The sequence below is a fragment of the Tachyglossus aculeatus genome, chromosome 1 (assembly GCF_015852505.1).
Source record: "Tachyglossus aculeatus isolate mTacAcu1 chromosome 1, mTacAcu1.pri, whole genome shotgun sequence".
NCBI classification, from domain to species: Eukaryota; Metazoa; Chordata; class Mammalia; order Monotremata; family Tachyglossidae; genus Tachyglossus; species Tachyglossus aculeatus.
The window spans coordinates 103,302,869-103,323,466 of record NC_052066.1 but is presented as its reverse complement, the minus strand read 5'-3'; the positions used below and the strand labels follow the sequence as shown (position 1 = coordinate 103,323,466).

The 20,598-nt window shown below is 46.1% G+C and overlaps 1 protein-coding gene across 1 annotated transcript in view; it reads left to right on the top strand.

Annotated features, from left to right (window-relative positions):
- The window catches only part of WWTR1 (WW domain containing transcription regulator 1), a 197,249-nt gene that overhangs the window by 104,150 nt on the left and 72,501 nt on the right, over positions 1-20,598 (top strand). Inside the window, exon 2 of the mRNA XM_038766222.1 lies at positions 10,702-10,838. Within this exon, the coding sequence (XP_038622150.1) occupies positions 10,702-10,838 (137 nt within the window). The remainder of the gene's footprint in view (positions 1-10,701; positions 10,839-20,598) is intronic.

Sequence of the window (20,598 nt, the reverse complement as noted above, 5' to 3'; positions counted from 1 at the left end):
AGTTACTGAGAGGTACTATGCATCAAGCACTGTATTAAGCGTTGAGGTTTATTCATTCATTCATTCTATTGTATTTATTGAGTGCTTACTGTGTGCAGGGCACTGTACTAAGTTCTTGGGAAGTACAAGTTCTAATTCCAGCTTGGCCCATTTGTCTGCTGAGTGACCTTGGGTAAGGTCACACTTCGAGAAGCAGCGTGGCTCAGTGGAAACAGCACAGGCTTTGGAGTCAGAGAATAATAATACCATCATTATTATTATTATTGTCTGGACCTCAGTGTCCGCATCTGTAAAATGAGGATCCAATGCCTGTTCTCCTTCCTACTTAGACTGTAAGCCCCAAGTAGGTCAGGATGGGAGTCTGACCTGATTAACTTGTAACGGTGTTTAGAACAGTGCTTGACAGGTAGTAAGTGTATAGCAAATATATTACTACTACTACTACTACTAACTGCCTTCTACCAGTCACAAGCCCATAGGTCACAAACCTAGATCCTCTAGACTGTAAGCTCATCCTCAAGATTTCAAGTTCATTATGGGCAGGGAATGATGATGATGATGGCATTTGTTAAGCGCTTACTATGTGCAAAGTACTGTTCTAGGCGCTGGGGAGGATACAAGGTGATCAGGTTGTCCCATGTGGGGCTCATAGTCTTAATCCCCATTTTACAGATGAGGGAACTGAGGCCCAGAGAAGTGAAGTGACTTGCCCAAAATCACACAGCTGACAAGTGGTGGAGCTGAGATGAGAACCCATGACCTCTGACTCCCAAGCCCGGGCTCTTTCCACTGAGCTATGCTGCTTCTATGTGTCCGCTGTATTGTTATTACTGTACCCTTCCAAGTGCTTAGTTCAGTGCTCTGCACATGGTAAGCACTCAATAAATACCATTTATTTAATGCAAAATTATACTTGCCATTTTCAGATTTTGCTTGTTTTTAACATTTGTGCATTTGTGAACATTGAGAAACAGCGTGGTCTAGTAGAAAGAGCGTGGGCCTAGTTGTCAGATCTGGATCTGGGTTCTAATCTTGGCTCTGCCACCTGTTTGCTGTGTCATGGAGGACAAATCACTTCACTTCTCTGGGCCTCAGTTACCTCATCTGTGTAATGGGGATTGAGACTGGGAGCCCCAGGTGGGACGTGGACTGTGCCCAACCCAATTTGCGTGTATCCACCCCAGCTCTTAGTAAAGTGCCTGGCACAGAGTAAGCACTTAACACATACCATTATTATTATTATTATTAGTAGTAGTAGTAGTATTAACTGTGTCAGACTGTGTCATTATTATCTGATTATCTACCTCCGTGCTTGGTTCATTCATGGCCCATAGTAAGCCTTTAACAAATAACATTATTATTAGTAAGACAACCCTACATACAGGACAAGAAACTAAGGTTTAGGGATGCAGATAGAAGCAACAGTAAGTCATACTGATGCACTCCTTCACCCCATGATTTCTAACCTTGTGACTTAGCACTGCAATATCCAAATGGCAAAACCAGAAAATTCTGAGTCATTTTTGTTTCATTTTTGAATGAGTCAGTGTTTTCTACCTGAGAAAATGACGAAAAGGAGTATACTATTTATTAAGTCAATTAGAGGATAGAAATTGTAGCTTCATATATCATAAAGAGCAGCTTCTGCAGGACTGACAGTTTTGGTGATGGCACACAATACTTGCCCCCAGTTTGAATGAGAAAAATGATACCTTTATTGTTGTATGAATACCAGCCCCTATAGGGAAATAATGTATTGGGATTCAGAGGAAAGGTCCTTGTCTGTCTCTCTCTCTTAAACTATAAGCTCCTCGTGGACAGGAACCATGTCTACCGACAGTGTTCTATTGTACTCTCCGTGGCGCTTAGTATAGTGGATAGAGCAGGGGCCTGGAAGTCGGAAGGACTTGGGTTCTAATCCCGGCTCTACCACTTTCATTCATTCATTCAATCGTATTTATTGAGCGCTTACTGTGTGCAGAGCACTGTACTAAGCGCTTGGGAAGTACAAGTCGGCAACGCATAGAGATGGTACTACCCAACAACGGGCTCACAGTCTAGAAGGGGGAGACAGAGAACAAAACAAATATGATAGTGGTAAGTTTGTTAAGTGCTTATTGTGTGCCAAGCATTGTGCTAAGCTCTGAGGTAGAGACAAAACAAAAGAAACCAACCAAGTAACCCGGATTCACCAAACTAAGTTGAGACCCTCCCGTCAGTCAGACGCATGTCTCATTGAGTGTACGAGTATTGCATTACACCCAGCGGCCAATAGATTCGAGCTGTTAGACCTGGAGAGCCAGTACATTTCAAAAATGCATCTCCACTTGTCTGCTTTGTGACCATGGGCAAGTCACTTAGCTTCTCTGTTCCTCAGTTCCCTCATCTATAAAATGGGGATTAAGACCATGAGCCCCATGTAGGACAGGGCTGGTGTCCAACCTGATTAGAATGTATCCATCCCAGAACTTAGACCAGTAAGTCCTAACAAAGCACTTAACAAATACCATCAATTACATTGCTCTATACACAGCGAGTGCTCAGTGAATATCATTGATTGATTGTTAATGAAGGAGACTTCTGAAGGCAGGCATTTGGTATAATAATCGCCGTGGCTTTATATGAAGAGTCGAAGCATGCTGTCCCCGCTAGTCACCAAGCTGTGAGCCCGTTGTTGGGTAGGCACCGTCTCTATATGTTGCCAACTTGTGCTTCCCAAGCGCTTAGTACAGTGCTCTGCACACAGTAAGCGCTCAGTAAATACTATTAAATGAACGAGGGTAAATAGTGGCTGCCATTTTAGGTGACTGACTGGCAGATAGAAACCCAAACATGTTCTGACAGGTTGTGGGCTATCTGATGTACCTTGGCTTCCTAGATATCTAGCTGGGTGCATCAGACTTTCCTCACGGAAGGACAGATTTCTAAATCTGTACCTTTTCCGGGGAAGGTTTTATCCGACAAAACCTTGCTCAAATTGTGCAAGTTAAACTATGCATTTCGAATAAGTATTATCTTGTGGAAAGAATTGAAAAGACACAATTATAAATCAGGTGAGTACACACACACACACACACACACACACACACACACACATACATATTTACAAATATATATATATATAGAGAGAGAGAGAGCGCGAGCACTGGATGATATACATATGTGTACATATATATATATATATATACAGGAGAGACAGAGAGAGAGAGAGACAGAGAGAGCGTCTGTTGGAGCAGCGTGGCTCAGTGGAAAGAGCCCGGGCTTGGGAGTCAGAGATTATGGGTTCCAATCCCGGCTCTGCTACATGTCTGCTGTGTGACCTTGGGCAAGTCACTTAACTTCTCTGAGCCTCAGTTACCTCATCTGTAAAATAGGGATTAAGACTGTGAGCCCCACGTGGGACAACCTGATCACCTTGTATTCCCCCCAGCGCTTAGAACAGTGCTTTGCACATAGTAAGCGATTATCAAATGGCATCATCATCATTATTACTATTACATGTATGTGTGTGTGTATATATATATATAGAGAGAGAGAGAGAGAGAGAGAGAGAGAGAGAGAGAGAGAGAGAGAGAGAGAGAGAGAGAGAGAGAGAGAGGGAGAGGGAGAGGGAGAGAGGGAGGGGAGTTGTCCCCCATTATAGAGTGGCTCATTATATAGCAGCTGCTGTGGTATTTACTGAAATGAAAACTGGGAATCCCAGGTAGTGGGAGGGACAGAGAGGTAACAGGCAACATTCATTCATTCATTCAATCATATTTATTGAGCGCTTACTGTGTGCAGAGCACTGTACTAAGCGCTTGGGAAGTAAAAGTTGGAACATATAGAGAGGGTCCCTACCCAACAGCGGTCTCACAGTCTCCCCCTTCTAGACAGACAAAAAAACAAAACATATTAACAAAATAAAATAAATAGAATAGCAACAGGGGGAGAGCTGCTTTGGACAGAAAGACAAACAAGTAGGAAATCGTGTGCACCTTGAAGGGGCTGGGTGTAGGGAATTTCTCCACACACCTCAGCTCCTCCCAGGAGCCACGGGGGAGGTTACAAGGATTTTTTTTTTTCCTGTTTCCCAGCCTGGGTTTCCCTGCTCTTCTGCAGCCAGTCTTCTGGGAGAGGAATGGAGATGGTTCTTCCCAGAGGCCGGTGGCCTTTGTCTCTTCTTTTTCCTCCAAGGGGTGCCGGGAGAGGCTACCAGACCCAGATGATGATCGATGGTGATTGTGATGTTTGTCCTAAGCATTGGGGAGGATACAAGCCGATCGGGTTAGACGCAGGTGTCTCACATAAGGCTTCCAGTCTCATTCCCCATTTTACAGATGAGGTTACTGAGGCCCAGAGAAGTGAAGGAGCCAGGATTAGAACCCAGGTCCTTCTGACTCCTAGGCCTGTGTTCTATCAACTAGGCAATGCTGCTTAATAATTGTGTTGTTTGTTAAGCACTTGCTATATATCAAGCACTGTACTGAGTGCTGTGGCAGATGCACAATAATCAGATAGCACACAGTTGTCCCATTCAGGGCTCGGAGTCTAAGTAATCCACTGGATTGCTGTAGGTCCTGAGCCCTGAAGTAGAATGGACCCCACTGTATAAGCTCAAATAATAATAATGGTATTATTATTATTATAATTTATATTATATAATATAATTTATATTATATAATATATAATTATAATTATAACCAAGCATGGTTCTAAGCACTGCGGTAGATCAATCAATCAATCAATCGTATTTAGTGCTTACTGTGTGCAGAGCACTGTACTAAGCGCTTGGGAAGTACAAGTTGGCAACATATAGAGACAGTCCCTACCCAACAGTGGGCCCACAGTCAAAAGGTTGAACATAGTCCCTGTCCCACATGGGGATCACAGTCTTAAAACCCATTTTACAGATGAGGCAGCTGAGGCCCAGAGATGTTAGGTGACTTGCCCAAGATCATACAGCAGACAAGTGGCAGAGTCAGGATTAGAACCCACGGCCTCTGACTCTCAAGCCAGTGTGGCCTTGCCTCTAGGCTAAACTTCTTCCCATTAGGCCATGCTCCTTCCAGGATGAGGGGGAAGGAGAGAGAGAGGACATTTATATCCACAGAACTTGAAAAATGCTGTAAAAAACCAATTCCCAGGCGCATTGCTTCCTAGCCAGCGTTCGGAGTCGCAGGCAGCCAAGGTGAAGCCCAGAGTGCTTGGGAATTTTGTGTACTCTCGGACTGTCTCTGACCCTACTCCCCACTGGGTAAGGGCACTGTGCAATGCCTCTGTGCAATGACTTGCTCTTGCCCTTTCTCCTGCTCGCATATGATAATAATAATAATGATGGCATTTGTTAAGCGCTTAATATGTGCAAAGCACTGTTCTAAGTGCTGGGGAGGTTGCAAGGTGATCAAGTTGTCCCATGTGGGGCTCACAGTCTTAATCCCCATTTTCCAGATGAGGGAACTGAGGCACAGAGAAGTTAAGTGACTTGCCCAAAATCACACAGCTGACTGTTGATGGAGTGGAGATTTGAACTCATGACCTCTGACTCCCAAACCCGCACTCTTTTCATTGAGCCACGCTGCTTCTCAGCATAGCCCTCCCCTTTTACATCTGACCAACTATCACTGTCCCCATCTTCAGATCCTTACTACAGTCATATCAATCTTAATTATGGAAGTCAATCATATTTGTTGAGCGTTTACAGTGTGTAGAGCACTGTACTAAGCGCTTGGGAGAGTACAGTATAGAAGTAAACAGACACATTCCCTGCCCACAATGAGCTTGTGCAGAGCATGGTACTAAGAGCTTGGGAGAGTAAAATACGACAGTTGGTAGATATGTTCCCTGCCCGTAACAAACTTACGTTCTAGATGGGGAGACAGACATTAATATAAATTATGGATAGTACATAATTGCTGTGGGGCTAAGGGAGAGGTGAATCAAGCGTGCAAATCCAAGTGTAAGGGTGCCTCAGACGGCAGTGGGAGAAGAAGAAATGCAAGCTTAGTCAGGGGAGGCCTCTTGGAGGAGATGTGCTTTTAATAAGGTTTTGAAGGTGGGACAAGATCATCTGTCAGATACGAAGAGGGTGGGCATTCCAGGCCGGAGGCAGAAGTGTTAAACACCTCATTTCTCCACCCTATTAGCCCATCCTTCTGCACTGTGTATTCCTTTGAGTCTGCACTCCTAAAGCACTATATATATCCTCCTAAGTATCTCAACTCCTAAATATCTGTAATATATTTACATGAATGTCTGTCTCCCCCTCTAGACTGTAAACTTTTGTTAGGCAGGGAATGTGTCTGTTATATTGTTCTATTGTACTCTCCCAAGCACTTAATATGAGAAGCAGCATGGAGTAGTGGATAGCGCATGAGCCTGGGAGTGAGAAGGTCATAGGTTCTAATCCAGGCTCTGCGATTTGTCTGCTGTGTGACTTTGGGCAAGTCACTGTACTTCTCTGTTCCTCAGTGACCTCATCTGTAAAGTGGGGATTAAGACTGCGAGCCCCATGTGGGACAGGGACTACGTGCAACCCGATTTGCTTGTATCCACCCCAGCACTTAGTACAGTGCCTGGCACATAGTAAGCGATTAACAAATACCACAATTATTATTTTCAGAGCATCCCATCTCCTGTCATAAATTCGTTCTGGTATGTGTATCAGAGAGTTTTCTCCATCTCTCCGGCACACCCCATAGTTGCCAGTCTTGCAGTTGGTGGCCACAGAAGTCGATCCTGAGGACACTGGACTGGATTGGGGAAGGGAAGGAAAGGCAACAAGAGTAAAGATGGACCAAACCCTTAACCTAGTGGGATAAAAGCGACCACGCAGAGGCAGCCAGAGAGGTCAAACCTGCTCCCGGCTGTGGGGAGTCCCTTTACCCAGCTGGTTCCAGTTGGCCTGAGTTTTATAAGCTGACTAGATTTATTTTTAGATTTCATCTTTTTCCCAGAGCTCCTTGGGAACACTGGCCTGGGCCAACAGGTAGCATTGACAAAAGGAAAGGCTCCTCAAACAAGTCAAAACTTTTCCCCAGATGTGGGGAAATGGGGGAGGGAGGAGGAAAAATATGAGAGCTAAGCTTAAAAGTCTGCGTAGGGACAAACACAGGAACAAATACTAATGAAACAATAAAGCTAGCCTATAGGAGCAGCTTCTGGAGGCCTCTGCCCCTTCTCTTTCCTCCTTCCTTACCCACCATCCTGAAACAGGAAAGTCCCTGATGCTTTAAAGAGGATGAAGTGGGCTTAGGTGCCACCTCAGCAGGAAGTGCTTCTAGGTAGAGTGAGAGGACTCTGGCTTCAAATCTCTGAGCCACCCAAATCTTCACAGGATCAACAAGCAGTCCGACATCTCTGGTGTAAGTTAAAAAGGGGCCCAGGACTGAGGCGGAAGTTACAATAAGAGTACGCTGTTCTTCGTAAGGAAGACTACCATAAACTTTCACAAAGATAAAAAGGCTTGGAAGATGGGGAGGGGTAAGGTGCACTTACTCTGGAACAGATATGGCGAGTGAGTCACCGGCTGTGACATTCAGTAATTAGTCAATGTGGCTCAGTACGTAGGGAACGGAGTCTTGGGTCTCGATGGTCTATGAACTTTGAACTCCTCCTCGACTTCAATTAAGAGATTAGAGGGAAGCGTTTGGAGGGAGCAAAACTTGGAGCACCCACCAGATTTTGCAATACTAAAACTGGATCAAGCAGACCACGCATCCATTAATCGCTCCATAAATACGGTTAATGGATCGACCAGTGGACGCTTGCAAATTCCCTGGATAATTCATGTCCCCAAAAGTAGCGTTTCCTCAGTGATTCGGATAATCCAGTCCCGCCGTTTAAGTGAAACCAATTCTAGAATGCAGGAATTGCGTTTTGCACCCATGTCAAAGAAAACCCGCGTTGTAATAATAGTCACTGAATCCGGCGGCACATGCTATTTTACAACCATTTCTTCAAACCCCACACTTCGCTGTATCCAGGCGCGCTTGCATTGCCAAAAGATCATTCCCTAATCCTGCCATCAAGTTCTAGCTAAACACATAAAGAAAATGAGCATTCTGGTAGATCTGAGCATTCTTTCTGCCTCAAATGTCTGGATACATTTGCCAGTGCAGAACTTGCTTGTATTTCCTTTAACTGTCTGTCCCCTTTCCACATCACCGGAGAAGACAGTAGAAGATAGGGACTTTGTCCACCGACCACTCTTTTCACATCCTCACACCTGGGCCATTTCTATAATGAGCAAGCCCCACAGTGTATTGAAATAATGACAAGGATCTGAGCAGACATTGTCGGCTGCTTTAACGGCCATTGCAGTTCCACCTAGTGCAAGGGTGATTGGGAGCTAGACTTTTTTTTATAGTGTTTGTTAAGCACTTACTATGTGCCAGATACTCTACTAAGCTTTTGGGCAGATACAGGCTAACCAGTTGGACACAGTCCGTGTCCACGTAGAACTTACTGTCTTTTACAGTCCTCATTTTACCGATAACTGAGGCACAGAGAAGTGAAGTGACTTGCCCAAGGTGACACAGCAGACAAGTGTCGGAGCCGGCATTAGAACCCAAGCTCTTTTGACTTCTAGGCCTGTGCTGTATCGACAAGGCCATGTCTGCCATTTCAGCTCAGTGACCTCGATTGCAGAGGTTAGTCTGTTAACCTTGGTCATCTTGGGGACCTGCTCAAGAGCCCCACCCCCCAACAAGTTACCAGGCAGCGTGGCTCAGTGAAAAGAGCCTGGGCTTGGGAGTCAGAGGTCATGGGTTCTAATCCCAGCTCCAGCACGTGTCAGCTGTGTGACTTTGGCCAAGTCACTGAACTTCTCTGTGCCTGTTACCTCAACTGTAAAATGGGGATTAAGACTGTGAGCCCTACGTGGGACAACCTGATTATCTTGTATCTCCCCCAGCACTTAGAACAGTGCTTCACACATAGTAAGCGCTTAACAAATACCACCAATATTATTATTATTACCTGTGGCAACCCACTGCAGGGTTATGGTCTGGGTCAGATAATTAACATTAGGATGAGGGTACACGCAGAAACGCACACACACACACACACTCTGTTGTCTTTCATACTGAAAGAAGAAACCTCTGAGAGTGAAATTCTGAAATTCACCTGTGGATGTGAAAAAGTCTGTTATGGAAAAGTTCGGCTGTGTTGAATGAATGCCACTGTCAGGGTGCCTGGCGTAAACCATGGCATGGCCTTCCCTGAGGTCTCCCTCCCCTAGTAGATGGGGCATGGGCCTGGAAATCAAAGGACCTGGGTTCTTATCCCAGCTCCTCCACTCGCCTGCTGAGTGACCTAGGACATGTTACTTCACTACTCTGGGCATCAGTTTCTTCACCCCTAAAATGGGGATTTAATACCTCTCTTCCCTCCTACTTAGACTGAGACAGAGGCTGTGTCCAACTTGAATCCCGGCTCTCCCACTTGTCTCCTGTGTGATTTGGGGCAAGTTACATAACTTCTCTGTAGTAAATATGTACAAGCAAAATAAATAGAGTAATATGTACAAATATATACAAGTGCTGTGGGGAGGGGAAGGAGGTAGGGCAGAGCGAGAGGGCAATGGGGAGGAGGAGGGGAAAAAGAGGCTCAGTCTGGGAAGGCCTCCTGAAGGAGGTGAGCTCTCAGCAGGGCTTTGAAGGGAGGAAGAGAGCTTGCTTGGCAGATGTGTGGAGGGAAGGCATTCCAGGACAGGGGAAGGACGCGGGCCAGGGGTTGACGGCGGGACAGGTGAGAATGAGGCACAGTGAGGAGATTAGCAGCAGAGGAGTGGAGGGTGCAGGCTGGGCTTTAGAAGGAGAGAAGAGAGGTGAGATAGGAGGGGACGAGGTGATGGAGAACCTTAAAGCCGAGAGTGAGGAGTTTTTGCTCGATTGCTTGGTTAACAGGAGGGGAGTAACGTGCCCAGAGCGTTTCTGCACAAAGATAATCCGGGCAGCAGCATGAAATATAGGCTACAGTGGGGAGAGACAGGAGGATGGGAGATCAGAGAGGAGGCTGATGCAGTAATCCAGTCAGGATAGGATGAGAGATTGAACCAGCAAGGTAGTGGTTTGGATGGAGAGGAAAGGGCGGATCTTGGCAATGTTGCAGAGGTGAGACCGGCAGGTTTTGGTGACGGATTGGATGTGTGGGGTGAACGAGAGAGCGGAGTCGAGGATGACACCAAGGTTGTGGGCTTGTGAGGTGGGAAGGATGGTAGTGCTGTCTACAGTGATGGGAAAGTCAGGGAAAGGACAGGGTTTGGGAGGGAAAATAAGGAGCTCAGTCTTGGATGTGTTTTGTTGTCTGTCTCCCTGTTCTAGACCATGAGCCCGATGTTGGGTAGTGATTGTCTCTATCTGTTGCTGAATTGTACTTTCCAAGCTCGTAGTACAGTGCTCTTCCCACAGTAAGCACTCAGTAAATATGATTGAATGAATGAATAAATACCCCAGTGCTTAGAACAGTGCTTGGCATATAGTAAGTGCTCAATGAATACCACAATTATTAATTAAGAATTATTATCATTACTAAAATGGGGATTAAGGCTATGAGCTCCATGTGGGGCATGGACTGTGTCCAATCTGTTTAGCTTGTTATCTACTCCAGTGCTTAGTACAGTGCCTGGCACATAGTAAGCACTTAACAAATACCATAAAAAAAAAGTGTGGGGCAGAGCGTGCCATAAGGTAAAAAGTCTTCCCTTTCTGTTTTTTTCAGCCACATAGAGAAGATTACGACATGGCAAGACCCTCGGAAGACGATGAATCAGCCCCTGAATCATCTGAGCCTCCACCCTGCGGCGACTTCAACGCCGATGCCTCAGAGATCAATGACCATTTCCCAGCCCAATCTCGGTGAGCACGAACCTCGTCTTATCGGGAATTGGGGGTCCAAGGCACCCTCACCTCAGTGCGAGGCGCTGCCTCAAAGTCCTTCCTCATCCCGGGCTACCATGATATCTTTCTTTCTTCTCTCCTTTCTCTTCAAGTTTTGGGATCAAAGTCATGACAGTTGGGCTAGGCAGAGGCAAGGATTCATGCCTGTGGGGGATCCTGGTAGACGGGGAGAACAGTCGCTTCTCCCACAGCACAGGCTGCCTCTGTTCTCTCATCCTGTGCCCCAGCCACTCAGTGGAAGTGTAGGTGGACAGCGAGGGGAGTGAAAGGGGCGCCTGGTTGGCAGCAAAACTGTGGAAAAAACTGCCACCCTGGGCCACTGGGCCGGAGATCGGGATGCCGGTCTCAACGATTCTACATGCCACCTTCAAAGCTGTTGTGCCAAAGATCAATGTGCCAACCTGAATGAATCTGTGGGCCACTCTCAGGGCTGCTGTGCCAGGGATTCATGTGCCAATCTAAATCGATCAATCAATCAGCGACACTTACTGAGTGCTGACAATATGCAGAGTCTTACACTAAGCACTTGGAAGAGTACAGTACAATAAAGTATGTAGATATGATCCCTGCCCACAAAGAGCTCTTTTAATGGCATTTATTAAGTGCTTACTATGTGCAAAGCACTGTTCTAAGCACTGGGGAGGTTACAAGGTGATCAGGTTTGTCTACGGGGGGCTCACAGTCTTAATCCCCATTTTACAGATGAGTTAACTGAGGCACAGAGAAGTTAAGTGACTTGCCCAGAGTCACACAGTTGACAATTGGCAGAGCTGGGATTTGAACCCATGACCTCTGACTCCAAAGCCCGGGCTCTTTCCACTGAGCCATGCTGTTGGCTTGGTTTGGCTTATGGGAAGCAGCGTGGCCTAGTTGAAAGAGCACAGGCCTGGGAGTTAGAGGACCTGAATTCTAACCCGGGTTCTGCCACTTTTCTGCTATATGACCTTGGGCTCCTTAATTCATTCAGTCATATTTATTGAGTGCTTACTCTGTGTGAAGCACTGTACTAAGCACTTGGGAGAACACAAAATAACAAGAAACAGACACATTCCTGCCCACGATGAACTCACAGTCTAGAGGGTGAGGCAGACATTGATAAAAATAAATAAATATGTAACTAAATAGGTAATAAATAGGTAATTTACTTATTTAAAGTAAATTACAGCTATTTACACATAGTCACAACTTCTCTGTGCTTCAGGTGCCTCATTTACAAAATGGGGATTCAATTCCTGCTCTCCCTCCTAATTAGTCTAAGAGACCCATGTGGGACCTGATAATCTTTTATCTACTCCAACGTTTAGTGATTGGCACATAGTAAGTGCATAACTAATACAACTGTTATTATCATTATTATTATGATCATTATAGAATAGAGGGAGACAGGCATTAAAATAAATTACAGATGGATATGTACATAAGTGTTGTAGAGGTGGGGTAAGGACCCAAATCCATAGTCAACACAGAAGGGAGCCTAAATAGGTGGGAGGGCTTAGCCAGCCAGCCTGATTGATCTTTATGCCTTCCTCAAGGCCTTTGTGTCAGAGATTAATAATAATAATAATGACATTTATTAAGTACTTACTATGTGCAAAGCACTGTTCTAAGCACTGGAATGGTGTGGTGTGGATTGTTGTGCCAACCTGCATGATTTCTAGGCTGTTGTGCCAGAGCTCAGTAATATCTCAGGCTGAATGGTTCTGAATGCCACCCTCCTGCCCCCTCGGGGCACTGGTCTGGGGTAACTGGGGACTATGACTTCTTGGGAACATCCCTGTCTACATCACCCTTTACCTGGGAATTTGACCCCTAAATAGAGAGCGAAAAAGGAAAGTGCAAGTCTCAAATCCTCCTTTTCTGCATTTACCCTATCTGGGTAATTCCCTTAACTTACCCTCCCATCCCTTGGATTGTGGAGACACAGCCTTAGATTGAAGCAAGAAAGCATGCTAAAAGTTCGGTTTTTGGTACTTTCCCCATCATGTACTTTCACTGTAATCTCTCTAGCTACCAAACCCAGTGCTGGAAGGAATCTTCCTTGAACTTCCATAGGATCCAGGATTTTTTTTTCCTGAATTTTAGATTTTGTGGGTTAAAAGGCATCTGGATGATAGACCTATTGGGACTGGAGCATCAGAGAACATTTCCCTGTAAGAAAGATTCGTGAGCACAAAGAACCCCCAGGCCTGGACATTCAGGAATGAAAAGGGTAAAACTGGAGAAGTTGTTCCTGGGTTCTGCTCCTGGACAGTGTGGCTGTGCCAAAGGGAATCTAAAGTCAAGTGAATCCACGCTTACAGCCAGGGAATCTCAAGTCTGTGCTGCTGGGAATCCTGGAGTGACCGGCTGCTGAAGACTGCAGACGTGAAATATGGCCAGAAAGCCGGTGCCTGGAAGAACTGGCTGGTTAAGAGGTTTTAACTTGGGACCATCAAGGAAATATAATCCAAGTGCTCACATTCCCAGAAATAAATCTTCCCAGTGTTGGTCCCGGTCCCCTGGGTCCCACTGATGCTATGCGGTGGAAACCAGGTGATCACCCTGAAACCCCAGCTTGCTGCGGAGGGTTCAAATAATGATCCAGGACTGTGAGGGCCCATATTTCTTACTTAGATAAAGCCTTCCTACCTCTGGGGGCCTTGACTTTCCCTAATAGGCTAAGCCAGGTTCCCAAGATAAATCTCTCTTGCTTCCAAAGCAACTGTCCCTGCTTGGATGTCTGTGGGCCTGTGGCTGGGTGGCCAGGGCGGATTGGGCAGGTGTGTCCCGAGAATGAAGAAACACGAATCCAGAATCTGGGGGCCGGGCTGAGTCACCTATGGTAACCCCCCGGCTCCGCATGGGCTGGGCCATCTCGAGCCCAGCTGCTTGGGGCCCCTGTGATGTTTATTTTGAACTCAGAAATGGGGGTTCAAAGGGACAAAGTTTGGGACATCTCCTCTGATTTTGTATGTGCTTTGCCTGGAACAGTGCTGCTCTCTGAGTTCAGTTCTCCTCGGATTTTAGGAAGGTGAGGAATGGAGGTGTTTCTGTGTGTGTGTGTGTGCGCGCGCGCAAGCGCACTCCCCATCCCATCAACAAAACCCAGGACAAGTGCATGATATAGGTTAAGCAATCAATCAATCAGCGGTATTTATTGAACGCTTACTGCGTATTGTGTAGGTGAAGCAGCGTGGCTCAGTGGAAAGAGCACAGGCTTTGGAGTCAGAGGTCATGGGTTCAAATCCCGGCTCTGCCAACTGCCAGCTGTGTGACTCTGGGCAAGTCTCTTAGCTTCTCTGTGCCTCAGTTACTTCATCTGTAAAATGGGGATTAAAACTGTGAGCCCCCCGTGGGACAACCTGGTCACCTTGTAACCTCTCCAACGCTTAGAACAGTGCTTTGCACTTAGTAAGCGCTTACCAAATACCATCATTATTTTCCAATTTGTACTTCCCAAGCGCTTGGTACAGTGCTCTGCACACAGTAAGCGCTCAATAAATACGATTGATGATGATGATGAGTACTCTAAGTACTCGGGAGAGTAAATACAGTGGAGTTGGAAGACATGTTGATCCCTGCCCTCAAAGAGTTTATAATGTAGGCCACTCATTAAGATAAATTGAATTGTACTTTCCAAGCTTTTAGTACAATGCTCTGCACACAGAGCACTCAATAAATACAATTGAATGAATGACAGGGGAAGCAATGGAGTATAAGGATGTGTGCGTAAGCGCTGTCAGGGTGAGGGTGGAGTGAATGTCCAAGTACTCATGGGGTATGAATCCAAGAGTATAAGGGATAAAGAAGGGAGGGAAAATAGACTGGGGAAAAGAGAGGCTAGTCAGGGAAGGCCACATGGAGGAGATGCAATTTTAATATGCTTCAAAGATGGGTTGAGTGGAGGTCTGTCGTATATTAAGAGAGATGGGGAGTTCCAGCCAAGAGGAAGGGCACAAGCAAGGGATTGATGGTGAGAGATGAGATGGAGGCACTGCAAGTGAATTGCATTTTGCAATTGTTTGGTCAGCCTCCAGACATGAAAATCACACCCTCACTGAATCAACTCTGCAGCTGTTCACAGCAGAAGGGAGGACAGGGAGGAGGAGGAGGGCAGAACCTTCTTCAAGGCTTGAACAGTTGTCAGGGCCTGGGCTGAGCAAGTGCCCAAATCCCTGGGGACAGTTGCCATCCCCCAAACCCAATCTGTGGGTCCAAGTGCTAAGGTTAGGGGTCAGATTAGAGTTAGAGTTAAGGTTATGGAGTTAGAGTTAAGGTTATGGTTAAGGCTAGGGCTAAAGGTAGGATTAGAGATGGGGATAGTGTTTGGTTTAGGGCTACTTGAGAGCTTAGGTTAGGGGGTCAGGCACATTTTGGCAGTACCATGGGTGTACTTGCAAGTGATTTCAAAGCAAAAAGCATTTTGCACAACCAGTCCATTTCTTGAATACTCCTCTCCCTAATAACTGCAGTGTTTGCTTAGATGCCCAGCAAGGAATTTCAGAATGGAGCGGATTTTAATTTGGGGCTGGTCAGACAGCCGAAGGTTTTCCAGACATTCTGAGTGGGGAGAGCATCCTCTGGTGGAAAGATGAGAAAAGATTTCCCCACAGAGTTGTTACTACGAGATCTTGATGCCTCGATCAATCAATTAGTCAATCAGTGGTATTTACTGGGGACTTGCTGGGTGGAGAGCATTATACTAAGTATTTGGGAGAGTACAATACTCCCTGCCCACAATGAGCTTGCAGGCTAGAGGGTGAGATAGACATCAAAATAAATAAATTACAGATATGTACATAAGTGTTGTGGGGCTGAGGGTGGGGTGAATACCCCAAAGTTTAGAGGATTCAGTTCCAAGTGCATAGGCAGTGCAGAAGGGAGGGAAGCGCTCCTGAAGGAGAGGTGATTCCAGAAGGGCTTGATCATTATTATTGCTATTATTATTGTTATTTATTTTTCAATGGTATTTGTTAAGCACTTACTATGTACCAGGCTCTGTACTAGGTGCTAGGATAGATACAAGTTAATCAGGTTGGACACAGTCCCTGGAGAAAGCCTAATCAGGGAATGGCTATTGGAGATGTGACTTTAAAAAAGTGCCAATGGTGGGTAGATTGGTAGTCTGTTGTATATGAAGGTGGTCTCTTGTATATATAAGGCCAGAGGGAGGAGGTGGGTAAGGGGTTGAGAGGCAAGGTCAAAGTATAGTGAATAAGTGGACATTAGGAGGAGAAAAGTGGGTGGGTTGAGTTGTGTAGGACGAAATCAGTGAAGTAAGGAGGGGGTGATTTGATTGAGTGCTTTATAGCCGATGGTAAGGAGTTTCTGTTTGATACGGAGGTGAATGGGCAACCTCTGGAGATTCGTGAGGAGTGGAGAGACATTCATTCATTCAATTGTATATATTGAGCGCTTACTTTGTGCAGAGCACTGTATTAAGCGCTTGGGAAGTACAAGTCGGCAACATATAGAGACAGTCCCTACCCAACAACGGGCTCAGGACTGAACTTTTTTTAGGAAAATGATCTGGGCAGCAGAGTGGATTTTGAACAGGAGTGGGGAAAGTTAGGAGGCAAGGAGGTCAGCAAGCAGGCTGATGCAGTAGTCAAGGCAGGATATGACAAGTGCTTGCATCAGCATAGTAGCAGTTAACAGCGTACTGAAAGTAGAAGCAGCGTGGCTTAGTGGAAAGAGCACAGGCTTGGGAGTCAGAGGTCATGGGTTCCAATTCTGGCTCCGCCACTTGTCAGCTGTGTGACTTTGGGCCAGTCACTTAACTTCTCTGGGCCTCAGTTACCTCATCTGTAAAATGGGGATGAAGACTGTGAGCCCCACGAGCGACAACCTGATTACCTGGTATCTACCCCAGCGCTTAGAACAGTGCCTGCACATAGTAAGCACTTAACAAATGCCAATGCTTTATTATTATTAGAACGGATAGAAATTGTTGACAGATTGAATATGTGGGTTGAATGAGAGAGATGTGTCAAGGATAAATCCGTGATCACAGGCTTATGAGATAGGGAGGATAGTGGTGTTGTCTACAGTGCTGGGAAAGACAGGGGAAGGACAGCATTTGAGTGGGGAGTTCTGTTTCAGACATGTTTAGTTAGAGGAGTTGGCAGGACATCCAGGTGGAGATGTTTTAAAGGCAGGAGGAAGTGCCCCAGGGAGAAAAATCAATCAACTCATCAGTGGTGTTTATTGAGTGCTTACTGTGTGCTGAGCACTGTACTGGGCACTTGGGAGAGAACAATGCAGTAGAGTTGGTAGACACATTCTGTGCCCACAAGTAGCTCACAGTCTACAGGGGGATACATACATCACAATAAATTCCAGATAGGGGAATGGAGGAGTATGGGAATATGTGCTTAAATGCCCCGGTGCTGGAGTGAATATCGAGTTCTTCAGGGGTACAGGTCCAAATGCATAGGCATCAGAAAAGGGAAGGTGACTAGGATAAATCAGGGACCTGGCCAGGGAAAGCCTCTTGCTCCTCCTTGCAACTCTGTATTTGGGGAGACCTTGCCATTAAAGCGGGGCCTCCAGAGGCAGATGGGCAAAGCGTAGGCAAGACTCAGGGAGGTTGAATCAGGGCTGGGCGGAGAGGGTCAGGGGAGAGGGCTGCTTTTAGAAAAACAATGTCACCATGTTTAATTTGTCAAAAAACACTGCTGGAAGCAGCAGTCCCCTTGGACTGGGGGTCCCATGAGGGACAGGGACTTTGGCCTGATTGTCTTCTCTCTACTCCAGTGTTTAGTACAGTGCTTGGCACCTAGTAGGTGCTTAACAAATACCACTACTCTCATTGGAAACCATCATTTTAGGAGAATGGGAAGATTGGATACACTGTCAGAATGAGGGGCAGTACATCAGTACATCTCCATCAGTGGTATTTATTGAGTGTTTATTGTGCAAAGAGCACTGTACAAAATTGGTAGGTACGATTCTTGCCCATAGGCATTTATAATTGCAGAGGGAGACAGACATTCAAGTGGTTTGGGGATAGGAGTAATAGTACAGAATAAGAATATTTATGTAAGTTCTGTGGGGCTGAGGTGAGAAACGAAGTGCTTAAGAGATGAACAGCCAAGTGCATAATCCATGTGGGTAGGGGGAATAAAAGACTTGGTCTGGGAAGGCCTCTTGGAAAAGGGCCAGGAAATTTTCCGACAAGTGCCCAGATTTCCCTCTTTGTCTTAAAACTGTGAGAGCATGAGCTCCAAGTGTGTCTTACAGTCACACCAGGACTTCGGTCCGCACAGAAGGCCAAAGTCGATGGAGCAGGCCAGAGCAGGGCCTGATGGCCCTCCCCATCACCTCACATGCTGCAGGGGCCACAGCAAGCCACTCTGCCTGTGCATTAGCCTTGACAGTTACTGTCAGATACTTCCTTGTTGGCCTGCCTCTCCGGGGCTCCTTGCATCACCATTTCTGGATCTCCATCACCATTCCTCCTTACTTCTCTCCTCAGTCAACCCTCTCTGTCCCCTTCCTGCTTGGGTGGCAGAACAAAGTTGCCCCTGGGTGGCAGAGTGACCTGAGGAGGGGCAGTTTCAGAGCCATTGAAGTAGGGGCAGCGGCTGACCTGGGCCTTTGGCAGGCTGCCCTGGAGCCCACTTGAGCTTTGCTCGCTCTCCCCACCCCCTTCCCCATTCCCAGAAGAAAGTGGCCCTGCAAAATATAGTCAGTTTTAAAGCCCATCTCAATAATAACCTCCATCCATCCTTGCAGTGTCACTTATAATAATAATAATAATGATGGTATTTATTAAGCACTTACTATGTGCAAAGCACTGTTCTAATAATAATAATAATGGCATTTATTAAGCACTTACTATGTGCAAAGCACTGTTCTAAGCACTGGGGAGGTTACAAGGTGATCAGGTTGTCCCACCTGGGGCTCCCAGTCTTAATCCCCATTTTACAGATGAGGGAACTGAGGCACAGAGAAGTTAAGTGACTTGCCCAAAGTCAAACAGTTGGCAAGTGGCGGAGTCGGGATTAGAACTCATGACCTCTGACTCCCAAGCCTGTGCTCTTTCCACTGAGCCACGCTGCTTCTTACTGAGCCAGACATGACACTTCAGTCATGTCTGTGGGCTCGAGAAGAGCGTGGCCTTCTGGTAGACCTGACTGCAGGCTCTTGAAGGAGGGAGCTTGTGAACTTCCAGAGAGTAAGCAGTCCATTAGACTGTAAGCTTCTTAATAATCTAATAACAGCAATAATAACAATGGCATTTATTAAGCCCTTGCTATGCTCCTAGCACTGTACCAAGTCCTGGGTTAGATATAAATTAATCAGGTCGGGGACAGTCCCTGTCCCATGAAGAGCTTACGATCCAAGTAGGTGGGAAAACAAGAATTGGATCCCTGTTTTACAGAGGAGGAACCTGAGGTACTGAGAAGTGAAGGTCATACAGTGGCACAGCAGGATTAGAACCCCAGGCCCACACCCTTTCTACTAGGCCACTCTGCTTCTGGCATCTACCAACTCTATTGTGTCATACTATTGCAAGGGCTTAGTGCAGGGCTGTGTACTCAGTAAGCGCTCATTCATTCATTCATTCCATCGTATTTATTGAGCGCTTACTGTGTGCAGAGCACTGTACTAAGCACTTGGAAAATACAATTCAGCAGCAAAGAGAGACAATCCCTGCCCACAACGGGCTCACAGTCTAGAAGGGGGTGGGGTGGGGGGGGGGGGGAGACAGACATCAAAACAAGTAAACAGGCACCAAAATCATCAAAATAAATAGAATTATATTCATTCATTCAATCATATTTATTGAGCACTTACTGTGTGCAGAGCACCGTACAAAGCGCTTAGAAAGTACAGTTTGGCAATAGATGGAGACAATCCCTACCTTATATACACACATCAAAACAAGTAAACGGGCATTAATATAAATAAATAGAATTATAGATACGTGCATATGTACACGTATTATAGATTATAGATGTGTACATATGTACAAGTGCTGTGGGGCCAGTGGGCAGAGCAAAGGGAGCGAGTCAGGCGATGGGATGGGGAAGGGGGAGCTGAAGAAAAGTGGGGTGCTTAGCGCTCACCCAGCCTGCTCATGCTCTGTCTCTTCTCTATTTTGAGACTTCACCAATGCAGAAGAATTCGTTTATTGGTTCAGTCCTTAGGAACCCTTTGCTGAACCCACTAAGTTTGAAAGTAGCCATTTTTAAATTTTATTTTATTGGGAGTTGAAATGCAAGCAGGCCCCATGCTCCTTTGATTCAGGGAGGCTTCTGCTTCTTCAGACTGAACATATGGAGAGTTGGAAAGGTTTGGGGCTTGACTGGGCAAATCAAACAGACAAACTCAAATGTCTTAATTTTCCAGTTGAAAGTGACACGTCACTCTGCCATTTTGTGATGATTCCCGTGCTATCATATGGCTTGTCGTGCGGGCCAGGGTCAGACATTTAATCGAGCAATATGTTGGAAGAGGATATGAGCCCTGGGCCAGGGGAATGGGCCAGAATCCCCCAGCCACCACAGGAAAAATGAAAGCTGGATAATAAGTTAAATCACCCTCCGGCAGTAGTAGGCTCACAGCCTTCTTGGCAAGACACGGGCTCTGTCTCTGTCTGGTCCCTCAATATTTTTTCAGTGCCGTAGGAACCAAAATATATATTTTTTTTCCTTTTGAAGATGTGCCACCGACAAGCCGGGGGTTTAAGTATTCCAGGTCTGCGTCCTGATCTGTACTTCAAATTGCAAAC